Source organism: Barbatula barbatula, assembly GCF_947034865.1.
Source record: "Barbatula barbatula genome assembly, chromosome: 10".
Taxonomy (NCBI): Eukaryota; Metazoa; Chordata; class Actinopteri; order Cypriniformes; family Nemacheilidae; genus Barbatula; species Barbatula barbatula.
Window position 1 is genome coordinate 19,755,572 of NC_136773.1, and position 19,059 is coordinate 19,774,630.

Sequence of the window (19,059 nt, forward strand, 5' to 3'; positions counted from 1 at the left end):
CCCAAAAACAAAACTGATTGTCTGTAGTAAACGGTTCAAAGAGAGTTTACATTGCTCCACATCATCGTGGAAAAACATAAAAGACATCCAACCACCCACTGTCTCCCCTGACCACCCAATCAAAAACAAGACATCCCCCTTTGTCAGGCAATTTCCTTTGGGATGGTAAAAACTTCCCCATCTGATTAAAAGAACAAAAGGAAATGGTGAATTATTTTTAGATGTGGAATGGGTTCCCACAAAAATGAGTTTAATCAATTGTAATTAATTCAGCTGGTTGTGGGCAGCGAAGCCTGACAAGTTGGAAAAGGGGTTGAGGATATTGAACTCCATTGAAAACCCATTAATGCCTAATAAGAGAGGGGAAGTGGAAAACTACACTGAGATATGAAAGGGTACAAATGTGTGAATCTAAATTTACTCCTTTTATGACAGATCTGGAACTTGAAGTCCGGCTCATTCATTCGTCGTGAATGATTGCGAGAGATGAGAAAGAGACGTTGATGGACTAATACTTTGAGGACTTGCCTGGGCCTCTGTCTTAAGGTTGCTCTCATTCTGTCAGTCTGTCCACTGCTTAGAACACTCTGGACATCCCAGCCTCACCTAATTATCAAACATTTATTCTGTCTTTTAGACTGAACAAAAGAGAAAATAGGTCCACAAAGCACACACCTCCTTCAAGAGTGAAGATGACCTTGACTTCACTCTGCTTTCCGTTAGTTTTAAAAGGGGAGGGCCGTACGCAGACAAGAGCGCTTGAGAAATAATTAGGCACTTTTTAAGATGCTAATCAGGTTTCATATGAAGTGCCTCTTAATAACGCTGGGCGTACAGCAACAACTCATAAACAGGCCAATGAATGAAAATTATGGCTAAAGGCAGGTGCATATCACCTTGAGAGCCTTGGCTTCTCTTCTAAAGTCTTCTAAAGCTCCCATCTTGGCTATTCCGTGAAAATACTCCCCGAACTTCTCTGAAGGTATATTTAGTTTGTTCTCAACTGGTCCCTGTTTTAATGTCCTGATTGTGATGACGTCAATTCAATATTTCAGGGTTCGTCTGTTCATAAAAGGCAAATATACAGGGGCATTCGTGGATAACAGAACTAAACAGTGGCGATCTACTGACATTTTTGGAGTAGCAGTAACGTTTTTCAGACTCAACCAAGCATCACCACATTTACTCCACAGTTTATATAAGGGTTTAAACTAAACACAGCAAGTCACTGTCAGAAAACTGCTAAATTTGCACCATAGCTTAGCTAAGTACGTTTTAACACCGTAAAGTCAGGGTGCTGCCCCAGTGACAAGCCTTTTTTTGACAGTATAGGATGAAGTGCTTACAGTATGACATTCTGAATATAAAGTGAGTGTTGACGTGTTTTAGGCCTGCAGGATAATATACAAACACAGCTTCCACTGAATTAAACATTATGATAAATGTAGACTACAAAATGACCGGACACAAAGGTGAAGGAGCCAGCTGCTGCTAAGGTGAATAAGTAGATACAGCCACTGACTGAGAGTGCCCAAAGACCCTAGGTTTATCAAAACCAAATGTTGGTAAAGTTTAATATCTATCAACTATAAGGGGCTGTTTAACCAAGACACAAAAATCCACAAGGGCACAAAAAGTTAAACATGTAAGTTATTTACTATAAAACCATAAGCAATGTAAATTATTAAATAGTGTAATAAATCGAGATGTTTTATCAAGCTAAGCTGATTTTAACTACACGCAACTCCTTCCAAACGCAGATTTATCTATGTTAATGCAAATGAAAATATAATTCTATAAAAAAACTAATAGGACAGTTCACATACACAACTGCCTCTGTACTGACGTAATATCCGCCCAAATTCTAAATGGCGTCCTTTAGAAGGTTCACATATGGATAACCAACACAAACGATTAACTGCATGCATGTCTGAGACTGTCTGACTGTCTAAGACGCATTTTACAAAATATTGTCAAAATGCAATGTTCATTTGAGTTGTTGAAGTACATGCCACCTCTTTAAAGTAATCTTATGCGGCCCACACAGTATTCATTTTGAGTGAACTATCCCTTTAAGGAATGCATTGAACGCCTTAAAATCCACTATGTTAAAAAATTGACATTTTCAATTAACAATTTCACTAACATATTTAGCTGTTGGCTAAATAAGGGAAATGTTTTGGAAACTATTGTGGGTCTAATATCTGTTTTACATAAATACAAGGCTGAACACGTTTGACCTTTTTCTGTGGAATCAAATACAAACATTTAATAGTTTATCTATGATTATCTAACCAACCAAACACATATCCAATTGAAAAGATGGATGCATTTATGGTTTTTAATGTTCTGCGTTTTGTTTTACCAGTTTAAATGTACGTTGTTCGAGCTCCATCTAGTGTTCGATGGATGGGTCCCAACCCGAAGAACATGCCAAGTCATGGAAGGTCTGGGCCAATTTAATAAACTATAAAAGGTTTTATACTTGGTAAAGGGTATATCCTACAGACTCAAATTAAAATTACCTCTTTATAATCCTTTGAAATACATATGAATCACTGGAATTAAGGGAAATTGCTCTGGTCTTTCTACAATAATTGGCACAGCTGATCAGCGGCTCAAACGGGTATTAAATCACCATACAGCTCTCTCTGAATGAAAGATTAATTCAATCCTCCTACTCTCTCACTCATTCACATCTCTGAGGTCACCAGTCCTCATAAATCCAAACATGTCCTCAGTTTCTGACTCGCTCGGTCAGTGCGTCAGCTTAATTTCACTCTATGCATATAAAACAAATTTGTCTCTATTCGTCTTTCTCACAAAGCTCTTCTAGCATTATTTCCTGACACGATTCTGTGATTTATGACACATTTAAGGAATACTCAACTGAGGGATTTACTGTCCAATAATGTTTCATTAAAATGTGTATTAGCCTACACCTCAGGAGGAGTGTGTTTTAAAGAAATCCATATTGGCAATGAAATAGAATTAGAAATGAATCAACTTGTGACATTATTGCAAAGGAAAACCCAGTTGAATTGTTACATTTCTCATTTGTATACTGATGCTGTAGTAAAGATTTGAATGATTTATTTTACTCTGAAAAGACTGCTTTGATGCGGGAGTAAAAACGAAACACTTTAATGAAAACAGTAATATTATTTATATTCATTTGCCTCCAAAAAGAAAAGCTAATTATTGCTTCAGGTTTCCTTGCCTTATTCGTGGGAAGTTTATTTAGCAGTCTGTTCCTTTGCAGTTCTTAATAGGATATAATCCTGTATTAAAAAAATTGTAGTACATTAGTATCTAAAAACAGGTGACCTGTTTAACGAAAACATGGAAGTCACACTCAAATCTTTGCTTTTAAAGTACATCACAATGATGACCAATGTTGTCACTAATATAATATACAATTAAAAACGAATAACATTTATATCGCTATTCAAAGTGCATACATCCTGCGTGCTTTTATTTTGGAAAACGTCTACTGCGAAAAATGCTATTCCGGGTGACGTCACGCCCCGTCACCGATGTTGTCGGGTTGTTTTTCCGTGAGTGTGTCAGTGCATGTGGATGGTGGCCTGCAGTGAAAGGCGTGAAAGTTTGGGCTGAAAACAAACTTTATTATGCCTAGCTGAAGAAACAACTCGACGACGAGTTTCATTCGAGTACTTCCTGCATTTTACAGCCTAGAGTGAGTTACGATGATTTAAAGGTGTACACGTGTTTAAAAAGATCCAAGTGTCTTACCTGGAGCGGTGTTCAGTTAACTCATCTAGTTGGTTTTTAACAGCATGTCAACTCCTGGGTCAGCTCGAGCTGATGCAGGGTCGGTGATCTCGGACCCTCAACATTCCCAAAAGCTTCTAAGGGCCCTTCAGTCTTTCAGACAAGATCAGGCTTTTCAAGACGCAGTGCTGGTTTTGGAGGGCGAAGAGATACCTGTTCAGAAAAACGTTATTGCTGCTGCTAGTCCATACATAAGGTATGCGAATGAAACTGTGAGATTTGCATGTTTTTAAGAAGTGATGCGTTAGATTGATTGCTCAGGCATGTAACAGACCCTTGAGCAATGTGTCATGTGGGTGTGTCAACAGCCCCACCTTGTCTGCTGCTTTTGGTTAGTTGACTTGTTTCATTGTGACCTACATTTTTAATCCCCAACTGACTTTGATCTATGTGACAAAAGAGTACACGTAATAGATCATTTATTTATATGGAAGAAATGTCATTATTTATGCTACTCCCTTCTGTGATTGCAAATCTGCATGACCCGTTTACTGTATCTCTGGAACATGTTTTGTTGACCAAAATGATATACTGTAAATATGAATATGAATTTTATTAATACGAATGAAATGAATATGATTGTTGTGTTATGTGAAGTAATATTACAATTTAACAAAGCCTGCTCGCCACCGGCCTCTCGGCAAGTCTCTGTTGTTGACAGTCAGACTGTTTTGTCATAAGATATGACAAAATGAAACTTATTCTACAACGTGTTTCTAGGACCAAATTAAATTACAACCCACCAAAGGAGGACGGATCTGTTTACAAAATCGAGTTGCAAGGGATCTCAGTTCCCACCATAAGGCAGATATTGGACTACATTTTTAGTGGAGAGGTGATTTCATCATTTTCGTATACTACATGATTTAGTTAGGGCCGTCAAACGATTAATCGCATCCAGAATAAAAGTTTATTTGCATATTATATGTCCGTGGACTGTGCAATATATACACCTACACATGCATAAAAATACATAACCTACACAAAAATGGTAGTTTATCAAATAAATACATCTACATTTGTCCCACACACATATATATATATATATATATATATATATATATATATATATATATATATATATATATATATGCATCTGTGTGTTTTGTATTTACCAACATGCACAGTACACAAACACATATTTTTATTCTGGATGTGATTAATCACGATTAATCGTTTGTCAGCCCTAGAAGAAAATATTTTGAGGAGTGTTGGTAACCAAACGGTGCTACCCATTGACTTGCATTGGTTTTGTGTCCATACAATAGAATTAAATGGGTACCACAGTTGTTCGGTTACCAACATTCTTCCAAATATCCTCTTTTGTGTTCTGCAGAAAAAAGCAACTCATTTCAAATGTGGGTGCAGTGGCCCTTTAAGAACTAAACCCATGATGCTTTCCTCTTAGCACCATGCGTTACTGTTTGAACTACAGAAATGCAATGTCTACAAAAGTTTTGCCTTTTCTGAAGGCCAAACTAAATTCTGATTTTTAGATCACCCTGAGCGAAGACACCATCCAGGATGTGGTCCAGGCTGCCGATCTCCTGCTCCTCACCGACCTAAAATCTCTGTGCTGCGAGTTCCTGGAGAGCTGCATCACGGCAGAAAACTGCATCGGCATCCGGGTTTTCTCCCTGCATTACTGCCTGCACCATGTCTTCCACGTGGCCACAGAGTTTCTGCAGACGCATTTCCGAGACGTTGCCAACACGGAGGAGTTCCTGGAGCAGCCGCCTGATCGTCTGTGCGAGCTGCTGTCGATGGAGAAGCTCAACATAGGAAATGAAAAGCACGCGCTGGAGGCTGTGGTCCGCTGGCTTGTCCACGACGCTGAAGCTCGGAGAGTGAGTGGGCTGGATGTTCATTTGTGGGATCAAAGAGAGTTTTTAGAATGTAAATAAAAAAACAAACATTCTTTTGCTTTGGCCAGTTTTGTCAGACATGTATCTTTACTCCAGGTCCATATGAAAGAGGTCATGTCGGTCGTCTGGGTTCAAGGCTTGGACCGGTCGTACCTCCAGGAGCAGATGCTCGGTGAACCCATGATGAGGGAGGTGATAGGGAGTTATTGTATGGAGACCCTGAGAGGAGGGGAGCAGCAGGGAGAGGCACTGCTCGCTGCTTTTAAACCCCGCGGCTACTCCGAGTGTATCGTCACAGTAGGGGGTGAGGACAGGAAGTGAGTATAAGCATAAAATCTACTTGATGTGCTTTCATGCATTATATTCAAGTTTTTAGAAAGTGTGATGTCTTTGTTTTGTATTCACTCTCTTATTTAGCTCACGGCGCCCTGTGGCAGCAGCTCGGTGCATGTGTCCTCTTTATGACCGAAGCAGGCAGCTGTGGATTGAGCTTACACCGATGAAAGAAAGGCGCGTTGGGCACGGGGTCGTGTCAGCAGGTCAGTACTAGATTAGTTCTGTAGTATATTGAAAAGATTTTCACATGCATCAGTTATGCTAGTATGCAATTGTTATTGTTTCGTTTTTGGGCTCATAATGAAGTTTCATTATACCAAACCAAATGTTGTAAATTTCTTCTTTAATATGTCAAGTGATTTATTATGCAACTGTTAAATGACTGGCCTCTAAGTGTAAGTTTGCATGAACCCTTGAGTCACTCCAAACTTAAATGATACGCATCATTTAATCTTCGATGTTTAAGCAATTACTAGAAGAAATTGGCACTATCCATTTCCTTCTAGTTTTCTCTGCTCTCACAAATTTGAGACCTAAACACAAAACCCTAAAAACAAATTTGGGCTTGACACTGAAATTACATGGTACAAAATATGTTTGAAAATATGTATGAAATTTAGTGGCCTCCAGCGGTGAGGTTGCGAATTGCACTTTGTAGAGCAGTTTGTCCGTTTAGGTAGGGCTATTGTAGAAAGTAATTCTTAGGGTTATGCAAATTCTAGGCTCTGTCATTCGGAAACATGCCTTTTCCTATCACTGCTATGCGGATGATCACACAGCTCCACCTGTCATTTCAGCTTAATGATCTGACGCTTTCTGAGCGAATCTCAGCATGTCTGAACGAAATATCACACTGGATGAAAAACTGAACAGCTCGACCCGAAAATTCAACACGACCTTTCCATCCAACTAGGTTCATAAACCACTACCCCTTCCAGAACGGCCAGAAACCTGGGAGTGGTACTTGATGATCAGCTGAACTTCACAGATCATGTTGCCAGCACCACCAGGTCCTGTAGGTTCATCCTCTACAATATTAGGAGAATTAGACCTTTCCAATCTGAGCATGCTACGCAAGTTCTTGTCCAGGCTCTTGTCCTTTCCAGACTGGACTATTGCAATGCTCTACTTGCTGGTTTTCCAGCTTGTACAACCAGACATCTTGAGACAGAGTCCTGCACGGGTCCGATTTTGTAAATCCGTACCCGCAGTCATTGGAACTGCATCCGACCCGTTTTCCGACACTAGCACTTATTAAAATCTGCACCCGACCCGACCTGCTTAAAATAGAACCGACACCCGACCCGCACCCGAAATAAAATCAGTTTAGCCAGCCAAATTTTAGACACACTTACAAAAATGTTTATTGCCAGGTCATACAGAAGTTATCACACGACCATTAACACAATGACAACAGCCTATGCTGTCAAAAGAGCTAGGCTACCCTATAGGCTATATGAAGAACATGGCTACGAAAACACTGAGTGATAACATTTTAGGCTACCAACCGGCCTGTGCATTAGGCTACTTAACTATAGCCTACAATTGGGGCTGAGACGTGGATCCAATATCTAATGAGGGCAATTTTGGCCTGTACCTTTTCCCGAGGGGATTAGATCCTGTTTGTGGTGGCGTGGTGTTTTAAATTGCTGTGTAAAAAAAGAACATCGTCCACTGTTGACGGTTTCAGCTGACTCCTCCGCTCCTGGATAACGTATCCAGCACAAGAGAAGTCTCGCTCACTTGTAGCGCTGGATGCAGGGATGGCGAGGATAGACCTCGCAATCTGGGCAATATAAGGGAAAAGGCGAGCATGATCTTGCCACCATGACAAAACGTCAAAAGGGTCATCTTTTGGCGTTTTGTGATCGATGTAAGCAGCCACTTCGTCCTGATATTGCGGGGCCTCGTCACTGGAATCTTCTACGTCTGATAAAGTGTCCGCCGACACTCGAACTCGCTTCTCCGGTGGGGGGCGGTGGCACTGCTGTTCAGGACTTCCACGCTTATCCTTGAGGTCTATGATAAATGTAAACAAACAAACAAACATTGCAGTGCAAAATAACGTTATATATTGTATAGGCAGATGCAGGTAACGTTAAGTTTGGCTATGTCTAATAATGGAACCTAGGCTGTGTAGCCTACTTTGCATTAACACTGACCTTTCACAAGTCGCCGCAACTCGCTGTGCACGCTTGTCACTTCACTACTGTCAGCAAGTAGCTTCAAACTTTTCAGTTTAGGATGCAGTAACATTGCAAGTCTATGTAAAAGATGAATGTCGAACTTGTCCTGGAGAATACTGAGGCATTTCTCCTTCAGTGAGGAAATGGTCATGCTATCATTTGAAGAAGCTTGCAAATGGCGTCTGATGCGCTCATACCAAACAATGGTTAGATGGAGCGTCGGGGTTTTCGATGCCTCTAAAGCTTTAGTGGCTTCCTTAAATCGCTCCAGGAATGCAACAAAGTCGGTGAGAGCCTCTTCATCCAAGTTTGTGAGGCGGTTAACTTCCCTTCGCTCTTCCAGAAGTGTGCGGATGTCTTCATATTGACTGCTGATAGACTCTAGCATTGTATGCAGGGAATTCCACCGAGTCTCTACAGAGTTTTTAAGAGTCTTTTTCAGGCGAGCCTGAAGGTTGGTCTGCTTGAAATAGGTCACCAGTGACTTGGCAGAGTCAATCATAGCTGCTACTTCTTCTCCATACGTATCCTCCTGGGATGGTTTGAATGTAGTGTACAGGACAGTGTTGAAAATATGGGCAGCACAGCTCAATCTGGTCACTGTACGCAGGGCCGCAACTATATTTGCGCCCCTATCTGTCACGTAGACCAGTTTGGAGTAGAATTCATCAATGCCAAATTTGCGCAATGCGCTGACGATTGCTGGTTTAATGTTGTCGGCCGTTTTACGCAGTGAACTGTCCCACTCAGAGGTACAGAGCACTCGTTCGATCAGCTCCCACTTATTGTTTATGTAGTGCAGAGTAACACAAAGGTAGCCGATTTTTCTGTAGTCGTCAGTCCACATGTCCAAGGTAACAGCTCCATTACTCCCCCCCAACTGCATTTTAAGTTCTGGGATTATTTTTTGGCGAATCTCCTCTGCATATTTGTTAACTCCACGAGAAACCGTAGTAGGGTCAGGCAGTAGTTGTTTAGCATCCACACGACCAGCTCGAGCACCAACATCTATCAACCCTTGTGCTAATGCAAAAAAAACCTCTCCGTGTACTGCCTCAAAGGGTCTAATATCATTGCATACAAAGTTCACAGACAGTCTGGTTATGGTGTCCTTATCATCTCTACGAGGCACCTTAAGTTCTGTTCCCTTTGAAAAATACTGTTCGATAGAACTGCTTGGTTTGTTACCACAGTTGTCTGCGTGTTTCCTCAGCGATGAAGTTCCACATTTGCGGCTATCAAATACAAAAACCTTAAGGCAGGTTTTGCATGCAGCAAAGCCTTTCACAATATTGTTTTCCTCATCTGAGATAACTCCAAATTTCTCCCACACACTGGACTTGATTTTTGATGAGGTATTGTTGACAACTTTACAATCTCCACTAGCTATTCTTTTCTTTAACTCCTCAGGATCCATCTCGACGACTGCCGGCAGATCGCGCGGTTGTGATTTTTTTAAAGTGAAAGTAGGCATAGAGAGTTCTGGGAAAGCGCGGGCATAAATAAACTGATATGGATTTTAAATTATTTTATCAACTTGAAATACAGACATATTCTTGTGGATGTGTTAAAATATGCATAGGCCTATATTTTTACGTTTGCACGTGACTGTTTTAAAACCGTCTTTAGACCCGTGTTTCCCCCTTGTCCGACCCGACCCGCACCCGTATCCGACACAGTTGGATATTTTTCACCCGTTCTAGCAAAATTTGCGGGTCACCCGTCGGGTACCCGCGGGTACCCGAACCCGTGCAGGACTCTGTCTTGAGATGCTCCAGAATGCAGCGCAAGAGTAGTCTTCAACAAGCTGAAAGATCGCACGTCACTCCTCTCTTCGTTAGGTTGCACTGGCTCCCTATTGGCTCGCATCCAATTCACATCTCTGCTCTTGGCCTACAAAACCACCTCTGGTTCTGCACCCCCATATCTTCACTCGCTAATTCAGACTTATGTACCCGCCTGATCCCTGCGCTCAGCTAGCGAACAACGTTCCACAAAGAAAAATATCACTCACACGCTATTTCTCTGGATGTGTTCCATGACTCTGGAACGATCTCCCTCGTGCCACAAGATCAGCGGATTCTGTAATTGTGTTTTAAGAATCGGCTAAAACACATCTCTGCTGTCAACATCTGACCCATTAGTACAGTCTTCTACTTCTTCTCTATGTTCCTATCCCCCCAAAACAACGTAATAAAAAAACTTTGCTTCGTATATTGTGGTAGGCTAACTGAGACCAGTTTTACTGCACCTATGCATTGTTGTTCTTTTGTTGCACAAATTGCTTCTATTGTTTTTCCCTACCTTGTAAGTTATTGTTTTATTGCTCCCTGATCTCTTTGTAAGTCCCTTTGGATAAAAGCGTCTGCTAAATGTAAATGTGTAAGGTAGTTTCAATATATTAGGTTGTATGAGACTATTCATCGCATCAGACTAAATATATAAGAACATAATCACTGGCTTGTATTATTAACCAATGAACTGTTTGTCCTATTAGAAGGCTACCTGTTTGCAATCGGTGGCATGGATGAGAATAAAACTGTGTTAAGCAGTGGAGAAAAATATGACCCAGAGACCAACACCTGGACATCAATTCCAACAATGACGCAGGTATTTCTGTCACACACATTCACACAGGTTAAACAAAATTATTCAGAGGTGAAAGAAACACACAATTATCTTCTCCGCATTGGGCATTGTTGGCAAACGTCTATGCCACTATATTTGCATCTAGTTATTTTCCTAACTTTACATTTGCATTATTATATTTAACATTTTATTTTTTATGTTCTGGGTTGCCTGGGAAGTGAACATGTCACCTTGGTGTTGTTGGCTGAATGTTTCATTAGTTTTGCTGGCAGTAAATAATCCAGATGTAATAATTTGTTTAGGTGTTAGGAGGGAAATATAAGGGAGAATTGAGTGTCACTTTCTGAATTGTTGTCCTCATATTAGTATTATAAATACAATATAGATCTATATACAATAAAATATGTATGTTCTAAAAAGAAAAAGTAGTATCTAAAAATAACTAGTAAAAAATACACAATCATTCATAGTGGCTAAGACAGAAGTTCGATGCAGTTTTGTAAAGGTACCACCAGGTGTCACATTTGTGCCATTGTACTTTCATGTTGTCTGTGAAGGCCAGGCAACACTTTGGTATTGCTGAGCTAGATGGAATGATCTATGTCTTGGGTGGGGAGAACAATGAAACTGAGGTTCTTCTCACAATGGAGGTGTATGACCCCCATTGCAACGTCTGGAGGACTCAACCCAAAATGACTACAGTGCGCAAGGTAAGCGGTACCCTTTTTGTAGAAACTTGCACGAAAAACTGGAACATATCTCACCCTCATATTTATCTCTGTTTTACAGTTTGGTAGTTGTGCCACCATGAAAAAGAGACTGTATGTAATGGGAGGGGGATCGTACGGGAAAGTTTACGATTCCGTGGAGTATTATCAGCCCAAAACACAACAGTGGACGTCTGTTTGCCCCCTTAAGGAACGGAGGTAAAATGATTGAATTTCTTTTTGGTGCCTGATATGGCATAGAATGCTCTAAAACACTCAGAAACCAACTTTATAGCAACAAAACAGACATTAAAAAATGTGCTAGCAATGGAGGACCACAGATCTGTAGGTAACATTTTCGTAAAGCTTTTTGATTAAACAAGGCAAAAATGTGTCATGTTGCGAAACTTATTCCAGCAATTTGTTTGCGAAACATAATTTTTCACTTTAAAAGAGGTGATCAGGTATTTATTGAAATGGTACATTATTATCAGATACTCCGTCTTAGAATTGCATTTACTGTATTGCAACTCTGACCCATCCGTTTTTATTTAAAGCAGGACGTCTTCACGTGGGTCTAATGAATGTAGGCTTTGACGCACCCTGTGCTCTGTGATGTTTTGCAGATGTGTTTTTAGAACAACAGTAGGCAAGGGACCTATCAATCTAACCCATATAACCAAAAACATTTGATCACCATCTGGACAAACATAAATAGTCATTTTTCTTGGTGTTCTTGTCATATTTGGGTATAATGATGTCCATGCGTGTACTTATTAAATATAGTATGTTATGAAGGGACAGTTTCAAAGACAAGGCTTAGTTTAAGCCAGGACTAGGCTTTAGATAAATGTATATATTTAAGTCGCTTTTATAAAAAACGCATTCGAAAAGCATTACTGGTGTTCATGAGACAAAACAATGGCACTGTCATATCTTAAGATATTTCAGAGCATGTTATTCTCATTTAAGACAGCTCAAACATTCATTTTAGTCGGTGACTACCCTTAAGCCTTTTCTGTAAAACCAGGCCATTGTGTTCTTAAAATGGTCAAATCCAAGTAGATAAAACAGGAATGCTTTGCAAGCACCGCTAAACGTGCACACTAAAAAGTGTACAAGCTTCACAGCCTTACTTTTTCGCCCTCAGGTTTGGAGCGGTGGCGTGTGGGATTTCTCAAGAACTTTACGTATTTGGTGGGGTTAGAAACAAAGAGGTGGACAATCCCGAGTCCACTCAGATGACCATCGCCAAGTCTGAGTTCTTCCACGATGAACTGAAAAGGTTAATACATACTGTATACTGTTCTTCAAAATAAAACGGTGAGATACATGCATCATCTCAGTGTTTCTCTGCCGTCTCTTTCCAGATGGATGCTTCTGGACGACCAAAACCTCTGTATTCAGGCCACCTCATCCTTTGTGTATGGAGCTGTTCCCATCGGTGCCAGTATATATGTAGTAGGAGAACTTGACACGGGTGAGCTGATAATCGCATTACATTAATGTCAAAGATTTCTATTTCCTCTATATTTATTATGTACACATGTAAGTTGCTTTATGTTTTTTATTTATATTTGGCAGGCACCACTTTTGACTATGTCCGGGAGTTCCGCAGAAGCACAGGGACGTGGCACCCCACCAGACCCCTTATGCCATCTGACCTGAGTAAGACGTGCTGCGCCCCCCTTCGTATCGCCAACTGTAAACTGTTCCGCCTGCAGCTCCAACAGGGCCAGTTTCAGATCTCACGTCCTCACCGTCACCTCTGAGTTCTGTGTCATGTCACTCCTCCCTCGTCTGCTGGTTTGGAGGAGGATGCAAGGATTGTGGGATTGCAGGCTTAAGCTGTTGTTTGGTTGTGAGTGGAAAAAGCTTGAAAGAATCTGTGCTTTTTTATTTTCTGTGAGTGTTATATTACACACGTTTTAAAGGGGAATCAATTAAATGTCCTTCTATGGTTCTTTCTTTAGTATGAGGGATTTAGCCCATTCACAGGAAGTGTTTTATTACAACATGTTAAATGGGACCTTTATGTTTCTTTCGGCTTTATTTGGATAGTTTACAATAGATTTTACCTGGAAGTTGTGAATGCTTGTCTTTTGAAGCTAGCACTTTGGAGAGAGTAGTTGTCATAGCGTTTTTAAACCAGTCGTTTTTATTTAGGGTGCATTAAGTAAGGGAACAAATGTAAAGCGGCTATAGCGGTCCGCTATAGTGGAATATGGTATACTGGTATCAAGCACAATATTGTTGCTCTAGTTACGGTACAAACAAGTGTTAGATTATTGAAATGGTTTAAGAAGTGTAATGAATTGTGTTCTAACACTGTGTCTACACCGTACACAACACACAGCTTGTTCTAATGGGTTTGTCGCATCAAATCACGCCGCATCCGGTGTGGACAAAATTAAAAATGATAATGGGTTTTATTGCGTTCAATTGTCTTCTTTTTAAGCCCTCCATCCGGTGTAGACACGGTGTAAACGTCTTAATGAACAACATTTTGGAGAAAAAAATTAAGTTAAATGCATTCAATTTATTGGAGGCCTTCAAATTAACTCCCGTTTCATTTGTAGGTTATATTTAAATTTTGATGAGGTTTTATGATAATTATATTAGTCTATAAAAGAATGTTTTAAAGTGTGTTTCTTAAGTCCCGTCTTGATTTCATTTATTAACAAATTGCTGTAAGGAGCCCAGTTACGGCTAATGCAGTTTAAAGTATTTAATTCACTCCAAAGATAACGTTTTTACGTTTGGTTGCCTTAGTCATGTGGTTAGGATTTATTTTGGAGGGTTGTGCAAGAGTATAATGCCTGCTGAGTAAAGAGTTTACATTTTATAGTATTGTCAATAATATGCAGAGTAAAATCTGTGTCATATTGTCAGGGTGGTGTGCATTTTGTAGGGGTCCGGCCGGCTATGTGGGAGGCTGTCTGTGTTAAATGACCAAATTTTGCTCATATTCGAGGACTCAAAGCACCACAATATGTCAGAAATAGATGCAAGTTGCTGGTCTCACCCTTATGTGGCGAGAGTATTTCGTGAATGACCTCTGAACTGGTTTTCCTGTCAGTGTGGACGGTTCGGGCATCTGGTGACCCCATTTGTTCTGTGCATGAGTCAGCTGCTGCTGTCCGTTGTGATTGACGGAATGAACGTTAAATATTAAACACCGTGGTAGCTAAATTCACAGTGATAGCTGAATTAAAGAATACAGTACCACATTTTTACATCTTGGACACTAACATTTGTCATTTGCTGTGGGGGCTGTTTTTAGAGGAATGTGGATAAAACATAACACTGGACCAATTATTATTTTCTGTTTGCGCAACAGTTACGGAAATCTTATTCAAATATTACATGACTAAACTTTTTATCAAATTAAAAAAACAATGAAAATAGTATTTACTTTAAACCAAACTTGTTTCGCACAAGCTTACAACAAGTTATAGTCACTATAGTGATAGTTCATCATTTTCACACCATCATGTCGTTCCAAACCTGTATGACTCATTCTTTTGTAGAACATATGAGATATGGTAACCGAAACATGGGCCCCTATTGGCTTCCATGCGTCACCACTGAGACACGAGTGTGAAAAGATGATGAAAGAATTTTTATTGTAGCGTGAACTATCCATTTCAGTGGATTTATTTATGCACTTTCCTTTTTACACTGAACGATTTCCAAATGTCTGTTTATCCACTATCACAGACGTTATTGAAATCCCTTAATACTGGTCTGCACCAATGCATTGGTTAGGAAAGTGGGCACTGTGCAGCAGAGTTTGCATACATTTTTTTTAATAATGAAAATGCAGTTGTCATTGATGACTCATGTAATGTTGATGTCAAGTACTGTCAGAATGCAGGATGTAACAACTATTGTCAACACTGAATGATATGTAATGTGTGTTGCTTGCCAAACTCCACACACAAACAATACATGCTCGTGAAAATTGTCAACGCGTTCACTTTACTATAAACACTGTCATGACTCTATTTGCACAAAACATAAAAACACTTCATGTCTGCCAGAACGTTGTGATTAATAAAATATAATGCAATGTTTGTTATGCAAGATTGTGTTCTCTTTAAAAAAAGTCTCGTTTTCATTACACATTGGTCAAATTTATTATGGGGGTATTTACACTTGTTGGGCTGGAAGGAAGTGACGTGCATTTAAAAAATGTTTACCATTATCATATTTGACCCAACAACAAACACAGAATTTTGGACAGAAAACAACCGAGCATGTGTTCATTTACACACAAAGGTTGAGATTGTCTTTGACTCAACCCTGAGTTAAAAACCTAGCATTTCTTCAAGTGTGCAGGGAAAAAAGTGAAATGCAAACATTTCTATCCAAAAGCTTCTTAATAAAGAAAAACCAATAAAAAAACTAGTACTATATTTTCACTCCATAATTACATATTATATTCGACATCAACGTAAATGCCAATGTGTTGAAATCTTTCCTCTGTTTAGAAACGTTTTACCTGTAGTTCTTATTGATTTTTCCTCTGTTATAGAGATTAAACATTAGCAGAAGGTGAATGTAGTATCTATGTGACTCATAAAGGCCTCAGCTTTCTCAGTAAATCTTCGGTTTCAAAACGAATGTAGAAGTGTTGGTTGTTGCTTAACTCTGGTACAAAAAGATGATTTTTATTTGACGTAAGGTATACCTCATCGTATGCGTATGAACATGTCAGGTCATGCGTGTGTGAATAAAGAGTGAAGGACAGATTTGGGATTAACAGGATTGCTGTAGATAAACAGGATGAAGTAAATTCTCTCAAACCGAGCTGTTCACATGACAGAACTTATTTTAACCAGAGGTCTTGTGACACAGATGGGTAGCCGCTCATAGAAATGCACTTCATCTCTTTTGGGTTTAGCTCTGAGATCAGACCAGTCACATTCTTACAAAGAGAGTCTTACTCAAACTGCTTTTATGGACCTTGCTTTGTGTACAGGGACTTTGTGCTGTTCTGGACTTGAAGGTATAGTTCATGAAAAGCCATTTGCTCACCATCATGTAATTCCAAACCTGCATGACATTCTTCTGCAAACACCAAGAAGGTATTTAAGAAAATGTTTGGCCCCAATTGCTTTTCATTGTTTGCACACAAACCATTGAGACATATCTCAATAAATTAGTGGAAGAAAGAGTCCCCTACTGTACAGTATCACATAGACATATTGTTGCTGTCGGACTGAAGCCTTGTATCTCCAAACTGCCATTTACAAGAAAATACAAATGCTTCCTTTTTTAAATAACTAAACACTGTGTTGTCAACACTGACAAATATAGGTTAAGTATTTGTTAAACCCACAGACAAACATGAAGGGGGACCAATAGTTAAGATTTATGCAAGAATCATGGTAAATAGCTTTAATGGATACATGGTTTCAGTCCAACAGTAAAGCTAAAAAATAGAAAAAGGAAAAAAGTTATTTTCTTAAAAAAAAACAAAGTACAAACGAAAAGGTTGTTTGGCTTAACTTCTTCATAAATCCTTATTAAAACAGAACATGCAAAAATGTTCAAAAACTTTTATTATGTTACCATGTTTTTTTGGCGGATTTCTTTAGTTATTTCTTTTCTGCATCCCAACTGCAGATTGATTTATATTACTTGAAATGCACAATAAAACACGTCTTTTGATATTTTGTTTGTCTGTTTTTGCAAACAAACTTATTACTAAAACTGTTTTGTTAGAAACCACTGTTTACGGTAGCACATATATTCTGTCAACTACATTTTTGTGGGTTCGATGTCTTTTTGTAAAACACCTTATGTTATTGTTAAAAGCAGGTTCTCTGATATCGTAAGAAACAAGACAGCTCTTTTTTGATCATAAATACAAATAATAAACTCTGAATGACAGCTTTTTATAGACTGCTCATATTAACCCACTATTGAAAAAGCTTACTTGCATACAAGAGTTTTCTCGTAAAGGCCCCAGCATTAGAGAAACAAACAACCACACACAGCTGTTTCACTTTCAACTTAGCTTTACAACATGTGACTCTATTGGTAATTTGCGCAACATATGGTCCACACAATAAGAGCGACTTTTTATTTAGTGTTTAGATTAAGAAGGATAAAGATGGACTGTGTGCATGTTTCACTTGAATGCGAGTCTATATAGGTTTAAACCTGCCCTTATACACACATACCCCTCGCTTCAGTCCACCAGACTTACTGTATAATATTTAGAGTACCGCAGTAAGTCACATGTCTTCTTTAAAGTCGTTGGGCATCATGACTTCATATGACTTCACAGCCCTGAATCATTTCCTCACTCCCATTGAAAAGTTGGTTGGGTGATGTGCTGATCATGAAATGCCAAGTCAAATGATGTAAGTTGCTTTACCAATTTGGTTGCTTACGCAGCACAACGTTACCACAGTATTCCCAGCATGGATATGATGTTTTTATCCCAGAAATCATGCGTTTCAAAAATGTCAGCAAAAGGCACGGAAGCCTACATGAAGATGATTCTCTTGCGATAAATCAAGCTCGTATTTCTCTTTGAAGTGATGACCTCATTGTCCGTTCTGACTCACATTATACACACTTAATGTATCATTGGCATATACAGCAAAAATAATTAAACTGTCCCACCCTCTCCAGCTATGACGTTTGAAAGGGAGGCCGATCGTGCATCACTACAATAAATGCATTACATCAGATATCTTTTCCAGCCTTTGTGTCAGTATATAGCCCACAATAAATGACTCATGATTAGCCAAGTTAAACTGAAATCTTTAAGTACCTCTTAATAGTGCAATTTGAATTAAGATAAGATTTTATCAGGCGATTTAAAAATCAGCCAGAGCCTTCTGAACTTGTATGAGAAAAGTTTAATAGCCCCTGGGGTACATATGACTTCTAGGAAACTAAACCCATGACAGAAGAGTCAGATAACCCTTGGGTCATACTTGTAAAACAAGTAAAACCATTTTGTCCTACTGGTGTATGCACAATAGTCAGACAGAACAAAGATATAATCTCACTTCCCTTTAGCTAGCTGATATAAAATGCCATTTCATAACTCATTTAAAATCTTTGAGCACTTCTGTATTTCAATAAAAGAAAGGTTTAAGAAAAGGGGTGTGACCAAACGCTATCTGTCCGTTTTTGTCATCTGCTCCCCCCGTCACGGCTCCTACTGATAAAACGTGTTGTCAGTAATGAGTAAGAAAAGATTATAAGCACAATAACAATGTTGTCACAGGCAGGGGAGTGTCCAGTTTTGTGACTGAGTCTTTGTTTGGAGTGTGGGTGGCCCGCTTGCTTCGGCCTCCCAAGAAATCTTGTGCAGTTAATGTGAAATAAGACCGAGTGGTGGAGAGAACCTAGGCTGAATAAATATATCTACCTCAAATGACCAAATGTGGGCCTATTTATTCTCAGACATTGCAGTTTAAGATAAACAAAAGCTGGACCGGGGTGTTTTAACTATAACACAATGCGTGGCATTTCAAACTTCTAATTTTATGAATACTGCTTCATTTCCATTCGTGCATACAAGTTAAAACTTTCAGCTGCCGTTTTAGCAAGCTT

At 39.4% G+C, this 19,059-nt stretch overlaps 1 protein-coding gene across 1 annotated transcript; it reads left to right on the plus strand.

Annotated features, from left to right (window-relative positions):
- The first annotated feature begins 3,526 nt into the window (after positions 1-3,526).
- On the plus strand, positions 3,527-15,554 carry gan (gigaxonin). The gene is made up of 12 exons (XM_079465287.1): positions 3,527-3,700; positions 3,800-3,991; positions 4,516-4,630; positions 5,292-5,642; positions 5,757-5,977; positions 6,078-6,199; positions 10,680-10,792; positions 11,329-11,481; positions 11,561-11,697; positions 12,629-12,763; positions 12,849-12,958; positions 13,063-15,554. Exons 2-12 carry the CDS (start codon positions 3,801-3,803, stop codon positions 13,248-13,250), a joined length of 1,836 nt encoding a protein of 611 aa, XP_079321413.1. The 5' UTR covers positions 3,527-3,700; position 3,800; the 3' UTR covers positions 13,251-15,554.
- Positions 15,555-19,059: the final 3,505 nt, after the last annotated feature.

Coding starts and splice junctions, on each gene's coding strand:
- gan (XM_079465287.1), top strand. CDS start 3,801: ATGTCAACTCCTGGGTCAGCTCGAGCTGATGCAGGGTCGGTGATCTCG. Junction 5,643..5,756: donor ACGACGCTGAAGCTCGGAGA/GTGAGTGGGCTG, acceptor TCTTTACTCCAG/GTCCATATGAAAGAGGTCAT. Junction 6,200..10,679: donor GCACGGGGTCGTGTCAGCAG/GTCAGTACTAGA, acceptor TTGTCCTATTAG/AAGGCTACCTGTTTGCAATC.